The sequence below is a fragment of the Podarcis melisellensis genome (assembly GCF_964234715.1).
Source record: "Podarcis melisellensis genome assembly, chromosome: 4".
NCBI lineage: Eukaryota > Metazoa > Chordata > Lepidosauria > Squamata > Lacertidae > Podarcis > Podarcis melisellensis.
In genome coordinates this window covers 98,345,064-98,368,776 of record NC_138531.1, presented here as the reverse complement: position 1 = coordinate 98,368,776, position 23,713 = coordinate 98,345,064, and the positions used below count along the sequence as shown (strand labels likewise).

Sequence of the window (23,713 nt, the reverse complement as noted above, 5' to 3'; positions counted from 1 at the left end):
TCTCTCCCTCAGTGATATGCGAGACACACGTTATATACACCCTTTTCGTGTAAATATGCGTATGTCAAGACACAGAGACACGCGTGTTTCCAGTCACTTTATTTGCGTTCATTGACAACGTGCAGCCGTGTAACGTGAGGGGAAAGCCGGGGCGAAAAGCGAACGACGCCTGTGAGGGCTGAGGCGGGGGGGGGAGGAGGGGCCTGCGGTGTCACTTATACAGCAGGAGGAGGAGCCTCCTTCCCGGCCCGCTCCTCTGACTGGGCGCGGCCGACCCACCCTCGCCTGGCTATTGGGTGGGGGGGAGAAGTGGGCGGGGCTCCGGCGGCGGCCGAGGCAGGCGCGGGCCTTTTCCTAACCGTCGTCCGCGGCGCGCGCATTAACGGACTACCTTCCCCCGCCGCCACCATTACAAACAAGCAGCTGCGGAGGAGGAGGTGGAGGGGCTCATGAATATGGAGGAGGTGGGCGTGGCCGACGCGGGGGCTCGTTTCCCTCCCCTCACGCCGTGAGAAAATGGCGGCGGCGGCGGCAGCAGCATCGGCGGCGGCGCTCGGCGTCCGGGCCGCGGGGTCTCCGCCGCCGCCTCCGCTCCTGCGACGGGGCCGGGGCCGGAGGAGGCGGCGCCAGGGCGGGCCTGAGGAGAAAGAGGCGGAGGGCGGCGGGTCCCGGTGCGCCTGCGGGCCGCGGCGCTGCCCGCCTCAGGGCCCCGGCCGCCCGTTTTGCCGCAGCCGCCTCGGCAGCTTCTCCTCGGTTCGGGCCCCGTCGGAAGGGGAGACGCCGCCGCCGCCTCCTCCTCCGCCACCGCCCGCCCAGGCAGAGCGAGGTGCGGCGCCCGCCCGTGCGCGACACGTATCGTGTGAATGGGTTACGTGTGCGTGTGTGAGAGTAGGAAATGCACGCGACTCGTTGACGTCTTCTGGGCGCGCGCGTGCCTGCTCGCGTTTCTGTCTACGTGGGCAGCGGAGCCTCAGGGTGTGCTTGGTTTTTTTGGACAGGCGCCCCAGTTGCCAGCGAAGCACGTCGGGATGCGCCCAGGCGCGGCGCGCGTGTGTGAATGGGTAAATTTCACGGGGGCGCCTGGGCCTGCGGGCAGGTGGCTGTTGTTGTTTGTTAATTAAATTTGCATTCGTAGATCTCGGGGCAGTTCGCAACATGAAAAACACAAGATGCAAACACGGAATGCCGTGGGGCTGTGTCACGCGGGGAGAGCAGCTCTGCGTGGGGCTTCGCCCGAGGAACGCAGTTGCATTTATTTCTAGCTAAATGGACACAGGCTTGAGATGCGTGTGGTGGTGGTGGCTGCGGTGGTTGTTGTGCAATACCTTCAGAGCAAATGAGAGAGCCGGATGATGTGTGTCGGCCCACCTTTCAGGTGACCCCAAAGACCCGTGTTTTCCACCTGCTTTTATCCACTCTCTGCGAGTCTTGCTGAAATCGATTCCTTCAAGCTTTATTTCCAGGAAGAATTGGTTAAATACCCAGAAATAATTGATCTCTTTCTTAATAAAAAATACAAGTTGGCTCCCAAAAAAGAATGGTTTTAAGGAATTTGCTAACCACAACATTGGAGTGTGTGTGTGTGTGTTTATTTGTTTGTTTGTTTTAAAACATCAGCAATGTGCTGGAGGTCCATGTTTTATACATCTTTGGTGCACTCAAAGGAGGAGTGTAACAAGCACATGTATTGTGCAGTCAGTTGCAATTGGCTGTGCGCCTTTGTGTTCGCGTTCTTATCTTTTGCATTATCCTCATCCTTTGGCACCGTTGGCATCAATCTGAAGTGTATCTTGTGAAATGAAGGAGTCCCGTGTGTGTATTTCTTCCTCGCAGGGGCAGGTCATTCAGGGGAACAGTCACCAGACATGCCCCGTTCAATTTTCTTTCTTTATTGCCTTTATACAGTCATAGGTAAGGGTAAAGGGACCCCTGACCATTAGGTCCAGTCGTGACCGACTCTGGGGTTGCGGTGCTCATCTCGCTTTATTGGCCGAGGGAGCCGGCGTTCAGCTTCCGGATCATGTGGCCAGCATGACGAAGCCGCTTCTGGCGAACCAGAGCAGCGCACGGAAATGCTGTTTACCTTCCCGCCGGAGTGGTACCTACTTATATACTTGCACTTTGACGTGCTTTCGAACTGCTAGGTTGGCAGGAGCAGGGACCGAGCAACGGGAGCTCACCCCGTCACGGGGATTCGAACCACCGACCTTCTGATCGGCAAGTCCTAGGTTTAACCCAGATGCTTCGGGTTAAATCTTTTCAGGTTGCGTCCCAGCACGACCCAGAAGTAACGGAACGGGTTACTTCCGGGGTTCGCCGTTCACGCATGCGCAGGCGCTCAGAATGACGTCACGTGCATGCACAGACGCAGGTTGCGTTCTGCTCATGATGCGAACGGGGCTCCAGAACGGATCCCGTTCACATCCAGAGGTACCACTGTATCCCACTTTCTCTCCCAAGTTGCTCAAGGCGTATTCTTCCTCCCCATTTCCCCCCCCCCCAACAACCCTGTGAGGTAGGTTAGGCTGAGAACTAGCCGAAGGTCACCCTGCAAGTTTCATGGCTGAGCTGGGATTTGAGCACTGGCCTCCCAGCTCCCAGTCTCTAACCACTACGTCATCTGTTGGCTATGGGGCATGGGCAGTGCAATGGGCGTGTTATTGTGCGGCTTTTCAAGTATGTGTTAACCAGAGGTACCAAAAAGTACAGCCTTTGTGGGTCTCGAGAGTTGTGATAAATTTAGTGCCTGATTGACTGGGTGTGTTGAGGTTTGCTTTGAGTCAGGTGTTGAGAGGAGGGGTGGACAGAGGAGAATGTAGCATTGAAAGCCCAAGAAATGTATTGTGTTGTACACATGGGCCACAACTGTGTAAAGAGAAATGGGATGCCTTTGGTGTGTGAGTTACAGATAGGTAGCCGTGTTGGTCTGCCATAGTCAAAACAAAAAAAATTCCTTCCAGTAGCACCTTAAAGACCAACTAAGTTAGTTCTTGGTATGAGCTTTCGTGTGCATGCACACTTCTTCAGATACCTGTGTGCATGCACACGAAAGCTCATACCAAGAACTAACTTAGTTGGTCTTTAAGGTGCTACTGGAAGGAATTTTTTTTGTTTTGGTGTGTGAGTTAGTGAGTTCTTGGGTGTGATAGTCATGCACATTGGGAAAAGGCGTATACATCACTAATTGTTTGTGGAGCACAGTATTATTAGAACAATATGACACTTAGTGAGGTGATGTTCCTAAGAACAAGAGGTCGGCTGTGTAATGATGTATATGCAACATATGTTTCTAAGTCTGCTAATTTCCTGTTCTTGGTTACTGATGGAACGATGGCCACTCCTTGAATCACTTACATGGATTACAATTGTACACAAACATAAGATGATTATTTTTTAAGTCACTCTGCCTGTGTATTTGAAAACATCTAACACTCATGGTGCTGAATTAGTCCCAAATATATTTTGCATGGTGTAAAGCAGGGCTTTGTGTATGTGTGTTTGAGAGTTTTACCATGGAGTGTGAATTTGCACCTTTTAAACATGCTCAGGAGATGAGCAAGTGTGAGTTTAGTTTTGTTTTTTGTGTTGGTCATATATTTCTTGACTTTGTGGGTAGATGTATTGAATGTTCTGGACATAGAATTAAATCATAGAATTGTAGAATTGGAAGGGACCACAAGGGTCATCTAGTTGAACCCTCTGCAATGTTGGAATCTTTTGCCCAACATGGGCTTTGAACCCACAACCCTGGGATTAAGAGTCTCGTGCTCTACCTGCTGAGCTACATAATGTATGCTGGACACATAATGCTGCCCAAAAGAAGATGATTGGTGAATTGAGACGGTGATAGTATGGGGAAAGATTTTCCTAAGGTGTGTATACAGGGAATGGCCCTGTCCCTTCTCTGGTCAAAGGTGCAAGGGTCACCTGGACTTACTGTTATTCTCCAATTCCTACCGCCTTCCACAAGGTTGTTATTCTGTCCTAAAGCAAGGGATTTGATGGGTTTTAACAACCACCACTACCTTGGGCGCTGAATCGGATGTCATGAGTAAATTCAGTTTTGTGCCATTTTCCTTTACTTGTCTGGGCTGGATCTCCACTAACCAGATTACCTTCACTTTGCCTACCATGTGTCCAGGGCTTAACCCTTCTTTTTTCTTGTTATTGAGAGAGCGTTCCTTGTGCAACAGGTCCCTAGATTCCAGTGTGCCATAAAACTTTGCATTATCTATGCTGAAAACCTTTTCATCTCTAAAAGCACTTCAGTGCCACTAATTTTATCGGCTCCCCCCCATAAATTGACATTTTCTGGTTGTTCTGGTCTGCTGTACAACTACAGAAAAGAATGAATAGCTTAGTGTTGGATGGAAAGTCTGGGTTAGGTGTAGTTTGACAGGTTTTCTGAAAACTGCTTTTTGAAATTGACTATTCAGTTCAGGAGAATTCCTCAGATAATGCTGTGTTGAGCTTTGGTCTGCAAATTGTACTTTTGCCACTCCTTGATGTCACCTGAGGGGGACACAAAGAGTTAAGGTGGAGTCTTGTGGATCTTCAGATCTCAATGGTTGGCTTTCTTGCTTTGAATAGAAGTCACTGTCTGATTCTTGAGCACACAAAATAGGGGTTGTAATTGTAGTGGGGGGTACACAGCAACATTCCGCTGTTGGTTTGATTTTGGGAAATTGCAAATGAAGCTTGAATTAATTTATTTTCTGTTATCGTATGTGCCAGGTTACATTTGTTTGCAATATCCAGCTCTTCTATCTACATTGGATTATCAGAATGGACAAAAGTGTTCTATGTCAAGATTGTGTATGGCATGGTTTCAGGTTAACTAAATGCAGTAAACTGTCACAAACATGTTAAGAAATAGTTTATTCAAAGTCAGTTTTTCTTCCCTAGTTTTAAGCATCTAGGCACGGACCCAAACTCTGACCTGCTAAACTTCAGAGGGGGTCTTCTGCTTTTAGGCCCTGCCCTGCCCTGTCATTAAACTTCCTCAAATAGGAAACTGGATTTTGTTTTGTTAATCTAGGAAATTCTGTCTAGTCTTGAGCAACAGTTCTGTCAGATTTCATGCAACCCAATGTTGGGTCGCTTCAGAGCAACATCTGCTGTGGAGACATGCTGTTTTGTCTTAGGGGAACCTTGTATGAGTACACAAAGTTGCTAGATCTGTCTCTCCATACACACACCACTACTTCTTCTTTGGCGATCCCTCGTAGCCGAGTGAGATTGTCTTCCATAAACACTGTTTTAACAATGAGTCCGTAAGTGACTGTGGAGGCCAATTCTGGATCCACATGTCCTTCCACAGTGGGGACACAGGTTTACAGGCGGGAGTTGATCACGGTGTGGATTTGCCAAGCATGCCTCCCTCCTAGCACGTTTCTCCTTTGTGTCCTGAGTTTGAGTGTCTTCAAAGCCCATGACACCTTTGGTAAAAGCTGTTCTCCAACTGGAGTGCTTGCAGGCCAGTGTTTCCCATTTGTCAGTGTTTATACTACATTTTTTAAGATTTGCCTTGAGACAGTCTCTAAACCTCTTTTGTTGACCACCAGCATTATGTTTTCCATTTTTAAGTTCGGAATAGAGTAGTCATACCTCGGGTTGAATGAGCTTCGGGTTGAATGCGTTTGAGTTGTGCTCTGTTACTTATGGGTTTCACCACTTGCGCATGCGCAGATGCTCAAAATGACGTCACGTGCATGCGCAGAAGTGTTGACAAGTGACGCGCACGTGCGCAGATGTGCTGTCGCTAGTTACGGTTGCTTCTAGATGCGAACGGGGCTCCGGAACGGATCCTGTTCGTATCTAGAGGTACCACTGTAGTTGCTTTGGAAGACAATCAGGCATCCATACAACATGACTAGTCCAACGAAGTTGATGTTGAAGAAACATTGCTTCAACACTGGTGCTAAACCATTAAATGGTTTTTTTAAAAAATAAATTAAAAATCCATGTGATAAATTTTGCTCACAGCTGACTGGCTGTGTTGCTTTGTGCATGCCTGTGTTATGGGTGCTGCTGGTGTGGGAATCTTGATGTGTGGGCACACGCATGCTCCTCCCCCATAGATTTATCGTGACCTTGTGCCAAGAAAGGCAAAATAACCTGTCTGGAATGTAAAAGATGCATTTTGCCACTAGAAAGGACTATTGAGAGGAAGACGTGGTTCCCTTTAAGCATTTCCACTCTGTTATACAATCATGCTCCCTTTCAAGTGATAGGGAAATTCAGGACAGGCTTCCTTTGTATAAAGGAGAGCACATTTAGAGACTCTTTGACTTTCTGGCAAATCCTGACTTTTCAAATGTTTGTTAGGGAAAGAATTGACATAAGTCCCATAACGCATGTATGATAATGTACATTCAATGCTGGATGCAGGCACCTTTTTCGGGTACTGTACACATGTCACCCCCATGTCATCTAGGGCTGGGCAATATGTCGATAAATCGTCCAAAACCAGTTTGAAGTTAATACAGTGGTACCTCAGGTTACATACACTTCAAGTTACATACGCTTCAGGTTACAGGCTCCACTAACCCAGAAATAGTGCTTCAGGTTAAGAACTTTGCTTCAGGATGAGAACAGAAATCGTGCTCCCGCAGCACAGCGGCAACAGGAGGCCCCATTAGCTAAAGTGGTGCTTCAGGTTAAGAACAGTTTCAGGTTAAGAATGGACCTCCGGAACGAATTAAGTACTTAACCCGAGGTACCACTGTATTGTGATAATGGCTTCATAATTTTTGACCTGGCAGTATATCACAAATGGGTGTTCGTAGTCCAAGCTGATGCCTAGAAGATGGGGCAGTGACAGAGGCACACAGTACATTTTTTATTTTTGCTTGTTGCACTCATGTCCACACACGTAACGTCTGAAAATAAACATGCCCACATGATACTGAAATGGGTCCTGTGTTTGGTAACTTAAATGTGGAAAGTTTTCTTAAAGCTAGCTGGTGGTATTGTGTGGGCACAAATTGTGGATTGGCTAACCTGTCCCTTTTCAGCTTCTTATCAGTGACTTATATTTGTTTTGCGATAGTCTCTTCTTTGCAAACATGATGAGATAGAATTGGATGGCTTTATGGATGACTTGGTCTTGAATTCCTTTGTAGAGAATCTCTGGTTCCAATGAGTGACTTGCCTGGGCATGTGTTTTGCCAAAGTGGGTGTGGTTTTTAAAGTTGCTGTTGAGCTTTTTACTAGAGATGGCACAGGAGGTAGTGCGACATTTTGCTCTCCAACAGCAGGACATCTATGTGCGCGAATCCTGCTTAGTTTCACTCAAGTTGCATAGGTAGGCTACCATTGTTGCACTTGATTTTTTAAAAAAAGTTTTGAGAGGCCAGGGGCTGTTTTTTGGATCGTTATTTTAGCATGCAGTTGCCAAGTGGATTCATCTCCTTGTGGTGAGCCCCAGTATGAGGAAAAAACACATTTCTGATATAGTAGTAAGAATAACCATGCTTAGCTGCATTTCTGTGAATACTCAAAAGGCTAAACAACTCATTCAACCCCTCTTTCTGCCTGCAGATTTTATATTCAGAGCACCCATCACATTAAGCAAGCCTGGAGAGCTGCATGAGGAATACAAAAGCCAGCTACGAAAGGTAAGACAGTTGGATTCTGTGATAAATTATTGCAGCCATATCATCAAGACCAGGATGGGCAATTGGTGGCCCTCCAGAAGTTTCTGGAGTCCACCACCCATCTTCCCCGACACTTTGGACCTTCTGGTGGGGCTTAGTGGGAGTTGGGAGTCCAACAACATCTGGAGGGCCAGAAGTGCCCTGCCCCTGTTCTAGGTCTATGGCTGTTAAAGTTTAAAGCAGTCAGTGCTACATGTGCCTAGTGTGTATCTGTCTCCAGCATAGAGCCGGTGTTTATTTTGTGCTCATCCTTTTGTAGTACTTACAGATATTCTTGGGGTTTGATAGGATCCATACCCTATTTTTAATAAGCATTTTGCATTCAGGGGTGTTAAGGCATGCCGTAGACTCTTGCAGATTTCTGTTGTCTTCTCTTTCTGAATGTCAGATCAGTTATCTATCTATCTGTCTATCTATCCATTTATTTACATCAAATTTATACACATCTCTGTAAATGTGAATTTGGGCAGTCTTTTACTACTGAGGGCGATTTAAAGTATGTTCATTGTTGTTCTCTTCCTTGACTAAGGAGGTTTGCTTGGGCACAGTTGAGAACTTTTGTTGGAATCTTTCTCAGCCTTGGTAGAGGATGAGAGAAAGAGATTAGGTGGAGCAAAGGAGATAACTGCGCAATGTTTTCCATGCTTTCTGCAAATTATTATTGCAAGAGCTCCCAACCCTTGTAGACCTGTGGAATGCTGAGAGTGTGCCAGAGCTGTACACCTTAGTTTCTCTTCTTCCCTTGCCACTCCCAGTGCTGTCATGACACACAGATGTTGATCCAAGTCATGGATCTTTGTGTCTCTTGCGTGATTTTTACATGGGGTGCCAACAAAATGACAGTCCACATCCATGGACGCGTTTGGGGGGATCCCTTGTAAAAATCACACAAATTGTATCATGTTTTTAATATTTGGTTGGGAGCTGCCCAGAGCGGCTAGGAGAACTCAGCCAGGTGGGCGGAGTATAAATAATAAATTATTATTATAAATTCAAGTTGCTTTGTTTTATTTCCATGAGATTATACTTTTGCCAGGCCCATGGAAAAGCAAGGAGGACACATGCCTGCAGGGTGCTGTGTGTGCCTTGTGTTGTGCAAGTGCTTTGTCTTTTGTGGGACGGAAGACATTGTGCAAACCAGGCTTGATCCCTACACCCTTAACTCATTCCTCGTTATCGCTCTGCTCATTACCCTCACCTCTTCCATCATTCTTTTTCCATCTCCATTGCTCTTTTTGCCCCTACCATCTCCTCCTTAAAACTATTTTCCCTGGGTGGTTGGACACACTGCAAAACAGTTCCCTAGCTACCCACCATTTAAATTTTCTCCAGAGGGACTCTAGGCCCCATGTACTTTCCTTGGTAAAGCACCCAGTTGCCCAGTAGAAATAGTTATTAGTTTTTAATCCTCCGTGAAGAGCCTTCTGGGTGATTCATTCAAAACTGCAGGATTATAAATAAGATAGCACAGTTGCCTACTGGCCACCAGAGGGGGGGGAAATAGAAATGTTATGCATGCAGTATCATAGAGGTGAAATACTGAATTCCTTATACAGATCTTGTAGTTTTAAAGCCTTCAGCAGCAGAAGCCCGGTGACTTTAGGAAAGGGAAGTTGGGAATTGCATATCCTACACAGCTTCCTTGTTGAAACTGCACTATTTTCTTCATGCTGTAGAAGCATTTCTGGCAATAGTTCTAATGATTTTCTTTACAGCAATTGAGGAGAAAATGTTCTCAAGTGTTTCTGGGGCTCTGACTCTGCCACGTGTGCAGTTTTTGTCCACTTCCTGTTTGGCTTGCTGGCCCTGCTCTTTTTCTTCAGACACACTGGCAGAGCTTAGATGTGCTTCCTCTCAATGTTTAAACATTTCTGAACTTTAAACTGTGGCCAAAGGAAGCAGATTCCTAAACCTATGCTCAGGTGGGACATATAGATTGTCCAGTGCCTAAATTCAGGAGTTACTGCCAAGTCTTAGGGTTTAGTCCTATGCTACACCTGATCTTTTCACTATAATTTTTGCACGATAGGAAAATAGGAGTCAGACCTTTGCTCCATCTTGCTCAATATTGTCGACACTGACCCGCCATCTCTCTCCAGGGTTTCAGACAAGACATTTTCAACTCTACCTGAGAGGACAGGGATGGGTCCTGAGACTTTTCTGCATGACGAAGAGCTTCAGCTCCAGTCTTCCCCATAATAACTGCCTTATTTTTTATTTATTTTTTAAAGAGCAGAACCTTGCAACACCAAAAATAAGTAATTATATTTCTAAAATGGCTACCCTGAGCCAACTTAGGTTCTCTTATGGGCCCCCCTGCCTTGAGTGGTGACCACAATAGGGGCCTTTTGATTGTGGGACCTGGATTTTGAAATGTTCTTCTCAGAGAGGCCTACATGTTGCAAAGTCTGAGACCTTTTCAGTGCTAGGTGAAGACTATCTTTATTTGTTTCCACCTTTTAGTGTTTTCAGGTTTTAATGATGTGTTTTATCTGGATTTAACGTTACCGTTGTTCAGCTGTTTTATTGTATTTCTATAGATTGCTTTGTTTTTAAGTTACGTTAACTGCTTTGGAAGGTTTTGCCTTAAAATCAGTGTAAAAGTCACTTCTCCAGGCTAAGGAGATCCAGGTCTTTCCATCATTTGTCATACAGTTTGGTTTCCAGTCTCCTCGCTATCCTGGTCGCCCATCTTGGGACACACTGCAGTTGGTCAGTGTCTCTCTTTAACTGTGGCACCCAAATGTAGCCGCAGTAATAAAACAGCTGCATTTTTAAAAAAGAGCAGCAGCCAAAGCAAGAGTAAACCAGGACATGAATTCTCATTTGCTTCTAGTTGAGGGATGAAAAACTGCAAGAAGAGAGAAGCTCTGATGATTTTATTCACAAGCTGATTGTTGAGGACACTACTGATGCAGGGAAAAGAAAAACAGAAGATCAGAAGAAAGAGGAGTCCTTAGTGGTCAAAATGACCCAGGAACGTGTAAGTAACTGTGGGTTGTGCTATGCTGCCGTGTCTCGCCACCACCACCAAAAAAAACCCCCCCTATATACCTACCTGCCATAGCCAGGATAGCCTGGAGGCATCAGAGATTGAACCTTTTTTGGGCAAAACATGTGCAGTGCCCCCCCTCCAAACTACTAGAATTTAGTTACAGTAGGGTTACCAGATGTCCCCGGATTTGCAAATCTGTCCCTGGGAAACGTGGCAGCGGCAGCCCGGAGCCAGCCAGAGCCAACTGCGCTACCAGGCTGACTCTGGGCTGCTGACTGCCAAAGGAGAACTGGGAACATCAGGCAGTAAACATCTCCTGCCTCCTTCCCCCCTTTGTTTTGACTGATCGGGGGAGGCTCGGGAGTCACGGGTGGGCAGCCGTTGCCCAGTTTTTAAAAAACTCTGCACGTTTATGTTTCACAGGGTGCAAAAGAAGGGCTTTGCGCCTTTATACAATATGCATGTTTGCTTGGGCCCAGGGTCTTTTGCCTCGCCATCCCCACTACTGACTCCCTGTTGCTACTCCGCTTCCCCCCCAAAAAAGTGTCCCCGGATTCATTGGAAAAAAGTCTGGTAACCATAAGTTACAGTCCATATGGTGGATGTAGGATAATAAAAAAAAAAAACACTGCTTTTAATGCAGAAGCCAATACAGTGGTGCCCCGCAAGACGAATGCCTCGCAAGATGGAAAACCCGCTAGACGAAAGGGTTTTCCGTTTTGGGGGTGCTTCGCAAAACGAATTTCCTATGGGCTTGCTTTGCAAGACGAAAATGTCTTGCGAGTTCCTGCAGGGTTTTTTCCCTACCCCCCCTTTTCCCCAAGCCGCTAAGCCGCTTATCAGCTGATCCGCTAGGCCGCTTATTTTTGTATGTATGTTATTTTTTCTTTTTTTTCTCTTTGATTTTTATTGTATTATTATTATTGGAAACTTTAATAAATATTCTTTTTTAAAAAACCAGCTGAGCCGCTAAGCCGCTTATCAGCTGATCTGCTAAACCCGCTAATCCGCTAAGCCACTAATGGGCTTGCTTCGCAAGACGAAAAAACCACAAGACGAAGAGACTCACGGAACGGATTCTTTTTGTCTTGCGAGGCACCACTGTAATTTGGGTGTTCCTCCTAGAAATATCTTGCAGACACTAGGGACTATGTCACGTGACGATGGCACACTGTCTTCTCCTGGGACTTTATTGTCAGGTTCATGCCAAACCAAATTCAGTGCAGAATTGAAGGGGGAACTTTTGAGACCTTGTTTCCTCTGGAACGTCTTGCCGTAGGAAGCCACAGATATTGTTGTTCAGCTGTGTGAACCAACACAGGACAAAGATTTCCACGAATATGGACTGCAGGGATTGAAAGCTCTGAGCAGGCTCCTCCTTCCTAGCTATAACTACATGAATGTGCGGACAGAATGCTGAGTGGGATGGGAGAACGGGGCATCTAACTCAGGGGTCAGCAACCTAAGGCCCATGGGCCACAAGTGGCCCATGGGGGGCGTTTAGCTGCCCCCGAACCGAGCTGCCTGCTCAGCGAGTCCCCGTGCACTGTGCTAAACCAGCACAGCACGGTGCCGGGACTTGCTTCCACAGCGCCGGAAATCATGTCTGCACAAATTCCAGAAAGCGCAGGCACGCTCTCTCTCACACACACGCAATTGGCCCACGGAGGAATCTCTGCTGGAGTGAACCAGCCCAAGCGAGGTAAACCTTGCCGACCACTGATTTAACTAGATGACAGCCTGGACCTTAAAGCTTTGCTCAAAAGAAAGCCAAGTTGATTTCAGTAGGACTCGCTTTCAGACATGTGTACCAAGAGGTACAGAGTAATCTCCCATGGGATGTTGATGCGCTAAGGATTTTAGGACCCAGGCATAGAAACTGGATTGGCTAGTATCCCTTTCCCTCTGTAATTCCCCGGTGACTGGTATTCAGAGGCATACTCCCTGTGATGTTGGATATAAATCTAGCCGTCATGACATATTAGTCGTGGATAGCCATAGCTGCCATAGTACAGTGGTACCTTGGGTTCCAAATGCTTCGGGTTACAAACTCCGCTAACCCAGAAGTAGTACCTCTGGTTGAGAACTTTGCCCCAGGATGAGAACGGAAATCGCGCGGCAGCGGGAGGCCCCATTAGCAAAAGTGCGCCTCAGGTTAAGAACGGACCTCCGGAACGAATTAAGTTCATAACCCGAGGTACCACTGTATATTAGTCCCTTAACTCTGAAACCATGGCTATATACTGGTCAGGATTTTACTGTTGTGAGGTTTTTTTTACATCTTAAGACTTTGCAGTGATGAGCATGTAGAAATCTATTTGACGATGACGTAAATCACCTTCAGACACAGAGGCAGTATCCCTTTGCATTCCAGCCTCTGGGGGAAAATAGCGGGAGAAAGAGCCGTTTGCCTCCGTGTCATGCTTTTGTGCTTCCCAGGGGCATCTAGTTGGTCACCAAGGGAAGCAGGATGCTTGACAAGATGGTCTTTGATCTGATCCAGCAGAAAGGCTCTTCTTTTGTTCTTCTCCTGTTGTCTCAAATTTGGTTACAGCCAACAAATCCCCCTCCGCTCGGCGCGTACTTCAAACGTAACTGCTCTGCGGAACGGAGGCTCAAAACACTGTTGGAAGAAGCAGTGAATTGCTAGAGTGAGGCTGTTTGTGGTCCACTGTATGCCACATTGGTACTTTTTGTGAGTTGGCAGTTTAAAATATTGTTATAAATAAGGAAAGTGTCAACTAATCTTTCCTTGATCCTTTCAGTTTCCGGAACGCCTCTCTGATTCCGAGAATGAGGAACCATTCCAGGGCAAATCTGCACATCGGTCAGCTTTTGTCTCCAAGGGAAGCACCTACTCAATAGCACTGGTGGCAGGGTAAGTCCTTGGTCACACTCTGGGTTGTCTTTAGGGGAAAGTTCCAGCTAAGACAACGGAGGTAGGTGGGGCAGGGAATATTAGGAGAGAGACTCTGGACTGTGTTATAGTGGCCCAGAATTTGTTCCTGGAATAAACTACAAATTAGAAGCCACTTCGAAATTGTGTGCACATTTATGCAGATGTGTTACAGGGACTGGGGCACAAGGAAGTTGTGACTCCTGGTTTTTGTGCAGCTGTAGGGGGGGGGCAGTGTTGCGTGAAGGAACAATTTAGCTGGATTTTGTTTGCCTGCTTTGCAATCTTCTTGGCAATCATGTGGACCAGAAATGCTGAACAGTTGGAGCTCCTCTCTTCACAGCCCCTTGATGTTCTGGGTGAGGCGGTTCTCTGTAGGTCATGGGCCATTAGTAAAAAATAAATGGTTTTTATACCATATCTGAAGTATCCTTATTACTAATGGGTTCACAACATTTAAAATAAAGCTCAGTCCATTAGAAGCAATAAAACTAAAACTAGTGAAATATGATTTCTAGATAGAGGGCATGTGGCTGAACCAGAACAGTACCTTGTTCAATACATGTAAGTCTACCTGCATATATACTGTGGGTCTGTGCCTCTACCTTCCCCCAGGCGAGACAAAGAGGAAGATATTGCGCAAAGATCAAACGGGTGTTTAATGATAGCATTATGTAGGCACTGTGTTAATTTATTGTGCTTTTCCCACTAAACTTTTGTTTTCTTTACTTTTTTAGAAGCTTGAGCTCCAAGGTAGAAAGGAGCCAGAGCTGCAACGATACCCTTCGCGAAAGATCCAAAAGCAGGCAAAGATCAGCTCCAGTCAGAACAAAGGTGATGATGTTTTTGAAAATGGTGGCTATCGTGTTGGGTTCCACTGCCTCAAAATGTCCTGAGCTATATAGTAAAGAGTCTTTGATTTGACCAGGGGACTGCTGCATCTGCTGGCTTTCTGTAATACTGACTGTGTGTTTCTTGACATATCCCTTTACTACCGCAGAGGGTTCTGTAGGTGGTTTTCACAGAGGTGCCATAAGACACCCCCAGGCAGGACCTGAGTGCAATAGTGCTCTCCCTAGTTGCAAATCCCAGCAGCTGGTTTTCAGAGGCATTTCAGAGGCTTTTACTGCCTCCTGTAGTGGAGGTTGAACGCAGCCTTCATGGCTAGCAACCAGTGGGAGCCTCTTCCTCTATGAATTTGTCCCTTAAAGTCACCTGTAGTTTGGGACATCGCTACATCATTTGGGAGCGAATGCCATAGTTTTAACTCTGCACTCTGTGAATAAGAACTTTCTTCTTCCTATCTTTTTCTTTTCCATCATCTAGCTTCATCAAATAACCTTGGGTTCTTACTATTGTACTGCACTGTTCTGTCTCTTTCACCATCCATAATAATTATACACCACTATCATGCCTCCCTCTTTATCCACCTTTTCACTGAATTAATCCCCAAATGTTGTGTAACTTTTCCTCTTTGGTGAATTGCTCCAGCCCCACAATCACTTCAGTTGTGTTTTTTTTTTAACCTTCCAGCTCTCCAATCTCATTTTTGAGGTGTGTTGACCAGAACTGCGCAGTACATCTAGTGTGGCTGTACCATAGTTTTGTATAACATCGTCATGATATTGACAGTTTTATTTCCCATCCCCATGTTTAATGATCTATAACATGGAATTTGCCTTTTTTTTGTAATGTGCTTGGAGGGCTGCATTACAGCTGTTTTCATTATTACCCTGAATCTGCCTTCCATGTTAATGTGCAGCAGTAGCAGTTCTCAACCTAATTGTGAAAATCGTTTTTATCCAGTGGTACCTTGGTTTGCATGCGTCTTGGTTTGCATACGTTTTGGATTACAAACACGACAAACCCGGAAGTGTGTGTCCCGGTTTGCAACCTTTTTTTGGATTACAACCCATTTTATTTGTATTGCGAAGAAATTTTTTTTTGGAGGCCCCATTGGCGAAAGCGCGCCTTGGGTTACAACCTGTTTTGGTTTACAAACGGATGTCCGGAACAGATTGTGGTTCTAAACCAAGGTACCACTGTACTTTGTAAACCCCTTTTGGCATTAAGCTGTGTGTAAATTAATAATGATACCCACTTGCTCCTTGCAGATAAACCAGTTATCTGGCGCGCCTGCTCCCCTCGTTGGAGTTTTATCGTCCACCCAGAACAATCGCTGCCTCTCCGCCCCAGACCTAACAGCTGATAAGCGCCTTGTCTTCCATGCAGCTGCTTCCTTCTCCGTCCTCCAGAAGCCAGAGCGCTCTATCAGCCCCGAGAGCAATGACAGCATTTCAGAAGAACTCAATCACTTCAAGCCCATTGTCTGTTCCCCCTGCACACCTCCAAAGCAGCTTCCCGACGGTGGAGTTCTCAGTCCTCTAATTATCAAGTCTACTCCGAGGAACCTAACGAGGAGTTTACAGAAGCCAACCACTTACGAAGCCAGTCCCAGGATCTTGAAAAAATGGGAGCAGATATTCCAGGAGCGGCAGGTGAAAAAGACGCTTTCTAAAGCCACCCTAACATCCCTGGCCCCAGAGGCGGGGGAAGATTTTCTGGTTCCTAGCGCGAACTCACTCGTCAAAGAGCCCCTGCAGATATCAAACGATGTGCTGCCGCCTGAAAGCATCACGCACGTGCAGGCAGCGACAGACTGTTCGCCTTCCGTCTGTGTTTCAAAGTTTGAAAGCTCTGGCAATATCAGGAGAGACTTGGAGGCGGTGGAAGATTACCCCAAAGCACCCGTAGCGAGACCCAACGAAAGCACCCTAAACACCAGGATTTCTGAGGTCCCCAGCGCAAAAGCAGCCTTGCGGCAGACGGAAACGCGTCTGAACATCGATGCCAAAATGGTGACCCGGAAAGTGATCAGAGTCAGCTCGGAGTTTCCAGAGAACGGGGCCCTCGGCCCATCGGTCAAAGCAGCCGGCAGGAAGCAGCTGAAGTACCTGAACGAAAGTGAGCGGAGCAACTTCCCCAACGGCGTCTGTATCGAGAAAGCCCTGGGCGACGAGGCCTCGCCTTTGAGGAGGGGCCGAAAGAGACAGTGCAAAATGAAGCACTTGGAACAGGCCGGCTCGGTCAAGAGACTGAGGCAGGTGGCCTGTCACCACGGGGCGCTGGCTGCTCCCGAACCTCCGAGGAAGAGGAGGAGGAGTGAGGTGGAGCAGAGGCTGAAGCAGGAGGAGGAAGACCGCCGGCTGGCCTTGCAGCTCCAGCGGAAGTTTGACAGCGAGAACAGGACAGTGGCGAGGCGGAAAGGGAGAGCAGATCAGTATTTCCTGCGGTCAAAGAGCACCACGGGTGCAAAGTAGCACTTATTGAACAATGTTGCCTTTTCTAGTTAATGTGAGGTTGGTCAAAATGATCTGGGAAGGAGGAAGACCTGTTTAGTTATCCTACCTCCCCCTCCCCCAATTGTGTTTCCTTTTTTTTATGGTAAGGTGAGTTAAATCCAGTTCACGCTACAGTCAAGGTCTTTGCACAGATGTAGGCTACACTTTATTCTTTTTACTGAAGTTGCTTCTGAGACTCTTCAGACCCACTCACAGGAATGCATTTAAATTTCACTGATCAGAAGGGCATAGACCCGTGTCTACAGCCGAGTCCCACTGGTATGCAAACTGCTTCCAGGTTGTGAGTAGATGACACTATTGGATTGGCATTTTTTGTCACTGAAACCAGTTGCTGTAAGTGATCTTTTAACCTCAGGAGCAGCCTTGAGAGGGAGGGAGGCCAGTCGCTTGAACTGTGGGATACACAGGAATGTATTTAAATATACAGTGTATTATTGAGCATTCACATATATGGAGGGCTGTTTATACAGAACCCAAACTAATAACCTTTTGCCAGATCTGTGGCTGCTATTTGTGCTGTCCATTTCTTAACATCTGGCACAGTCCGTTTGCATTGCCGTAGATTATTTTTTGATCCCAAGGCCATGTTAATAGGAGTCAGATTTGCAGTATACAGCTACAAGTCTTCCCACTCTGGCGAGACAGAACTGAAGGCAGAGAAATTGCACCTAGTCTCTCTCACTACATGGCGATTTGTTTGTTATCCCAAGCCTTTCTCTTGGTCCTCATCATGCACAGCTTTGGGGATATAAACTATGACAGCTGTGGAACGACTTCTGTGACTGGAAATGTGTGTGTGTGTTGTGTGAATGAGTCGACCGTGGAGAGTGGATTCTGTTGAACTCTTCCAGTGTCTGGTTTTTGAGATTGCTGAGTTGAAAGGCCCAATGCAGATGACTAAACTGTCCCAAAACCCCAGAGCACTGTGGGTTTTGAATTGGAGATAGGTGGTGTTGGTAGTATTTTCTGGACACCCGCCCTAACCAGTGCTCACTTGGTCAACAAGTTAAAGTTTCCACATGTGGAAGTGTGTCATATTTACAATCTCTTCAGCAATGTTTGTTGTCTAGTGTGCTGCAGAGGTTTGTTTTTTGTTTAATTTTGCTGTATCAGATAGGCTTTTCACAAGCCTGCTTTGTCGTAAGAATTTGAAGAGGATAAGTTGACTCATGATGACTCCAGAAGTGGCCACTGCAATCAGCTAGGTTTGTCCCACGCTAGGAGTAAGTGTTTTTAAGCCCCTTTGAACTACGTAGCATGATAGATTGACATTGAGGCCTCTGGGTTTGCTGCTCAAGGAAAGTTGAAAGCCACAAAAGGTGAAATACAGAGTAAATAGTCTATAAGTACACCGTCCTAGTATGGTTAGAGCCAAAGCAGCTCACAATGGGTGGAAACTTGTAATCTCTAAAAACAGGTTGCAGTTTAAAAATGCACTTAGCACTTCAACAGTCACTTGTAGACCCAGGTTTCTGTGTTGTGCTGCTGTATCCCTTTGGAGGTGGGAAGCTAAAACTTGGCATACTTTTCTCAAGGCTTCCTCAATCACTGACAAGAGAGCTACCCCCACCTGTCTTCCAGCCTGACTCGTTCATTCCAACTCTGCCTTGCGGAGTTTCCTTGGTTATCCTGCAACTTCCTCTCTACAGCTGTTTGCTGGAGGGGCAGAGCTCTTGCGGTCTGCACCGTCTAGCATCAGCCTTGACACTAGCTTGGACCAAGCAAATCCGGCACTTAAGAGAATTCTCTAAAAATTATGTGGAGGAAAGTGTTCAGGTGGACTTTGAACTAATTCCAGATTGGTTGGTTTTCCTGGCAAACAGAACTAGAATATGTTTTGGTTTCACTTTTGCTTCATTTCTTTAGGTCCTTACCATTTTATCATATTTAGTTAGAAGGAAGTGGGGCTCACTTTTTGGTAAGCTTGCGTAGAATTGCAACATTAAATTTTGCTGATCTGTTAGAGACAGAAAATGCTTATGTAAAATGCAATGTTTCCTTGCTGAAAACCTGGGAGCAATCAGTATTATTCTCAACATGCCAAAGACTGCCATTACAGTAAGGAAACCTTTATGGAGACCAGACCTTTTCAGGTCCTTGGTAAGAAAAGGGATTGGAAAGACACTTCAGAGGAGGAGAACTGGGCCTTAAAAACTTGGAAAGTATGAGTTCACTTCAGATGCTTATTTCAGCATAATCTCTGGTGAATGTAGAGCACTTTTTCCAAGTGATCGCACGTCAAGTAACATAATTTGGGTGAGCTGATGATAATGTTTCTTAATGGGAATTTAGGATCACCACTGGAAGAATTATGTGGATTTCCACATAATTTTTGTTGCACCACTGCACACAGGTAGTCAGGCTGTCTGTTCTGTGTTGTCCCAGTGCATGTTGCAGGGGCTCAGCGCTCAAGACCCATTTAGGGCCCAGTTCCCTTTGCCCCACAGGCCCTGGCAGGAGATGAATGCTAAAGGCTCCAGCTTAAGGCTGACATGGAGTAACAGAGAATATCACTCTGCCATGTCTCATTACTGGTAAGAATGAATGGGTGAGAGTGAAGGCCTCTTCACCCACGGATGTTAAGACTTTTGATCAGTACACCCTTGGGGTGTACAAGTGATTTAAGTGAGTGCCAGAAACACAGGGCATCTTCCAGGTACACCTGTTGGCAAACTGGGATGGCAGAAGCAATGGCGAAGTCAGATGTGTGATATGGCCCTGACTGAATTTGGAAAAGCATGTTCTAGGTCTTGACAGTCTGTGGAAAGGTAGGGAAGCAAAGCTTTACCCATGTGGTATCTTCACACCAGCGGTCTCCTTCCAGGATATGCTGTGAAAAGGTCTAGTGCCGTCCATGTGGTCTCAGACAAGAGACTGCCTATGGCTGCACTTTTCTTTGTGGGGCCATCAGGATTTCATGATAAGAGGCGCAAAGGACAACTCCACAAATTATATAGGAGCAATCCCAGATTTTTGACTGATTATGCGCTGGGAAGGAAAGCGAAGCCAATCTGAGCACCCTGAAGAATGTAATGTACCTGCATGGCACACCTGCACATAGCCAAAGTGATGTATCAGTTTGGTTCTTAACTTCCTTGCAGTGGACTATTGAAGTAGCCCTATAGCCTAAGGGGCGCCCAGTAGCCTTCTGGGACTTTCCTCCTTTTTGAAGGAAACACCCCAGTTGCAAAAGAGCTCTAGCCCTCTTGCAAACAGAGATCTGCTATATGCTCTTGTAATCCAGGGCAGTGTCTGGAAGTGGGAACAAGGAGCAATATTTGTTGTTTAGTCATGTCCGACTTTGTAACCCCATGGACCAGAGCACGCCAGGCACTCCTGTCTTCCACAATTTGGTCACTCATGCTGGTAGCTTCGAGCAATATTATCCCCTGCGATTTTGCTGCGTGAAGCTCCAAACCGAAGCACATTCTGAAAGTGGATCTGATCAGTGGGCGAGCGGCCTCAGCTTGGTGTTTCAAATGCAGGCATTCCGGAAGAGGGGTGTGTATGGAACGCAAACATGACTGTTTCAGGATGTGAACAAGATTCAGAAGTAGGAGGCCAAACAAGGCTCTTGCGTGTGTGCGTGTGTGTACACGTGTGTGAGCGAGAGATCACTTGATAGATGAAGTCATGGTTGTGAACCTCCCTGCCATGCATCATTAACTAGTGGGGAATGTGGCGATGAACACTGCAGGGATGTAATCTGACAAGAAGTAGCTGTGTGGCCCTGACATCCTCTGAACTGGCTCTTAGGTAGGGCAGTTGCAAACTACTACTAGAGTGCTTTTTGTCCAAGGTTCTGGCCGACCTGATGCCAAACACAAATCTCTTTGGACATATGAGCCTATTGGCCACTGAATGTATTAACGGGGCCCTTTAGTCTAGATAGATGTGGGGGGGCCTTAATCTTGCAAGGTTGGCTGCCCACCTCATAGCCTAAAAGCGTGCCCGGAGTTCTTGTGTTTTCCTTGCCTTTGAGAGATCTGCCCTCATTTGGTCAGAAAGTGACCCAGGCGTGCCTACTTATCAAGGAGAGCACTACCGTTGGGCCTGTTACGTACCCACAGAGGTCAAAGAGTGTCTTGCCATAAATGTCAGTGGGTGTGAACTTCCTGCTTACCGGCTCTTGCCTTTGTCAGACTTCTGGTTCCTGATGAGGTTTAAAAATGGGGTTCTGTTTATAGCTCAGTTGGGCGGGGGGGAGATCTTGACAGTGAGTGAATGAATGCAGCTGCCAAAGACACAATTTGACCCTGAAAATCCACCCTGACCCTCCTGGATATCCCTGTTTGGAAAAGGGAGCGATGCAAGTTCTTCAGTTGATTACGGATCTTGGTGGAAATAGCGAAGATGGGGAAAGTGCCAAAAGATTGGATTTTGTACGATGATTGTATTGCATTTTATTATATAACTGTCAGTATTCTTTCTCTTCAAATGTATTGTGGGGCATGTCATGGACTACAGGTCAAACCCAAGCACTTTGTTGAAGTTCTCTCAATGAAGGCAAAGGAAGAGGAAAGTACAAGCCTTAAAGACTTTCTATAATGCATTGATTCCCCACCCCCCAAAAAAAGACAAAAAACAAACCTGGACATTGCTTCAATGAGCACCTGCAACGCTTCTTGTTGGGCTTTTAAAAAAGGATCACGCTGGCATCTTGATTTTCATCTTTACCGGTTGATTAAGGTGGCCTTGCCTTCAGGAAGGTGCCACCCAAAACCAGTTTCAGCTCTCGGAGAGGACCAGATGCAGTCGCTTAAAAGTAACATTCCTTGCCCAAGAACTGACTGGATGTGAAAGTCCATCAATTTCGACGCTGGTCTGTGAGATACTCTGTGCTGAGTCTCCCCAGTAAGGTCAAAACTGCATTGCTGAACTCTGCAGCAGGTGCCGCCATCTTCCTAAATGTTGTGTTACTAGGAATCTGATGGAAAATATTGTTCCTTTTCCAACTATTTAAAACACTGCAAGCAGGTATAGAATTAGCTATCCACTATGCAAACAAAGAAAACACCTTTTTTTGGTTACCATTGGTGGGATTTTGTGTAAGCTAGGTTCTACTGGTGTTTACTGTCAGACTGTTCCCAGAAAAATTGATGTTGCTGCATTTATCTAATTCCCTTCTCTCAACACCCCCCACCCCCAGTATGCTTTAAATCATTTTGTGCTTTGGTGTGTATCCTCCGCTTGGTACTTGAAAACCAGTGCAGTACAAGACAAAGCATCATTTTTGAGATCGCAACTGAATCACTGTGGCTTCATCAGATTTTTTGATAAAACAAATCTGTTTACTGAGAAACGAATGTGTGTCTGTCTTTATGGGTAAAGGTACACAAGTCTCCCTCACTAAGTTGTTAGAAATGGATTTTGGGGGGTGGGGGAAGGGGATTTGCAACAGTAAAAAAAGAAAAGAAAAATGGATGTCCTTTAACCCAACCCAGCTACTGATTCTAACACAATGAAATTGCATGCTTTCCTCAATCTCCCTCTTTGACAAGCCCCTCCACCTAAAATAAGATAGTTGAGTTGACCAGAAAATGACTGTGGAGAGTGGATCATTTTTGTAGATATTCAACCACAACCTCCTTTAGTGTACCTTTACCTACATTGCCACCCTGAACAAGGATCAATACTTAACTAGCGGTCAGATAAATTGGAAGGGGGAGGAGACTTAGCCCATCTTCCATGCTGATCCAGCAGTGGTGATTTTAACACCTCTTTAGAGATGCTTTTATTTCTTCCATCTACTTACAAGTTTCTTAGAATTTTCCAAGGGCTACGCAAGACGCACATTCAGTAGCCTATGCATGCAAAAATTCGTTCCCTACCTCTGTCTAGTAGTCCCACTGTACCAACCAGGTAGAATGCAGCCCCAGACTGGCTTGGGTTTCAGTGAATTTTGGAGAGTTCTGTGCAACAAAAATAGATTTCGATCTGAGAGGGTAAAATGTGCTTCATGCTCCAGAGAGGGGGCTCACAGAGGAGACAGGCCGAGCTGATCTCTGTGCATGTACCTTCATGCTCCCATGTACATGCCCAGGGAATGAGTTGCAGGCATTCCCACGCACAGGCAAAAGAGAAGTGCTTGAATCTAGAGAAAACATGACGGTGACTCGGTGTGAGGAAGCCAAGCCATTCTGCCCGAGCTCGTGGGGAAAAAGCCATGGGACTCGGAAGTCTGGACTATGAGGAAGAATGGGACTAGGTGGGGTCCTGGGTGTACATGATAGACTGCCGCTGGGTGGCCATTGCTCTTGCCTCTCCCTCCCTGCAGTACTGTACTAATTTTAAATGGTTGCCCTTTGAACCTTGGGTGGTCTTAAGAGGGAATTCTGCCTTGGTAAAAGAAACAGCGAGGTTTGGCCCATGAATTGCTCCTGGGTGGGGTTTAGCTAACTGATCTGAAGGATTATTGGGTACATAAAGCAGAATATTAACTGCACAATTACCTTAAGGATTAAATATTTAATTCCTTTTTTCCCCCCTAGAGCCACAGCCTAAGGGGAAAGGAAAGAGTCGGGGCAAGCGGTCGTGAGGTCCCGGGGGCATTTTAAACCTGCAAAGCAAAAGAAGTGTGGAAGGGACAACATGCCCTTTTACCGACACCCCTGGTTTGGGGCAAGCAGAAGGGAAGTGGGGAAATGCCTAGCAAACTACATGGGCAATTGGGGTCTTACAATAAGGCACTGGAAGTGTGACAAAGCCTTTCTGTGCCAGTCATTGCTTCTATGGAAAGCTGTCTTGGCATGACTTCTTTCCCTCTCCCAACAGATTCTGCCAAGGTTCTTCCATCTGAACA

At 46.3% G+C, this 23,713-nt stretch overlaps 1 protein-coding gene and 1 long non-coding RNA gene across 4 annotated transcripts in view; one reads left to right on the top strand and one right to left on the bottom strand.

Annotated features, from left to right (window-relative positions):
* Positions 1-23,713, bottom strand: part of LOC309369379 — a 161,346-nt gene that overhangs the window by 16,888 nt on the left and 120,745 nt on the right. The window lies entirely within an intron of this gene.
* RNF169 (ring finger protein 169) lies at positions 881-22,213 on the top strand. Of its 2 annotated transcripts, none has more exons than XM_081909893.1 (6): positions 881-1,061; positions 7,543-7,619; positions 10,495-10,641; positions 13,419-13,531; positions 14,287-14,383; positions 15,664-22,213. In XM_081909893.1, the coding sequence occupies exons 1-6, from the start codon at positions 1,058-1,060 to the stop codon at positions 16,867-16,869; spliced, it is 1,644 nt and encodes a 547-aa protein (XP_081766019.1). In that variant the 5' UTR covers positions 881-1,057; the 3' UTR covers positions 16,870-22,213. The 2 variants fall into 2 exon arrangements, with proteins under 2 accessions (XP_081766019.1, XP_081766020.1); XM_081909894.1 differs by lacking the exon at positions 881-1,061 and adding an exon at positions 6,720-7,306.

Bases quoted from the DNA above. Each gene is read 5' to 3' on its own strand.
- RNF169 (XM_081909893.1), top strand. The intron at 10,642-13,418 runs GTAAGTAACTGT...TGATCCTTTCAG, and splicing joins TCAAAATGACCCAGGAACGT to TTTCCGGAACGCCTCTCTGA. The intron at 14,384-15,663 runs GTGATGATGTTT...TGCTCCTTGCAG, and splicing joins CAGCTCCAGTCAGAACAAAG to ATAAACCAGTTATCTGGCGC.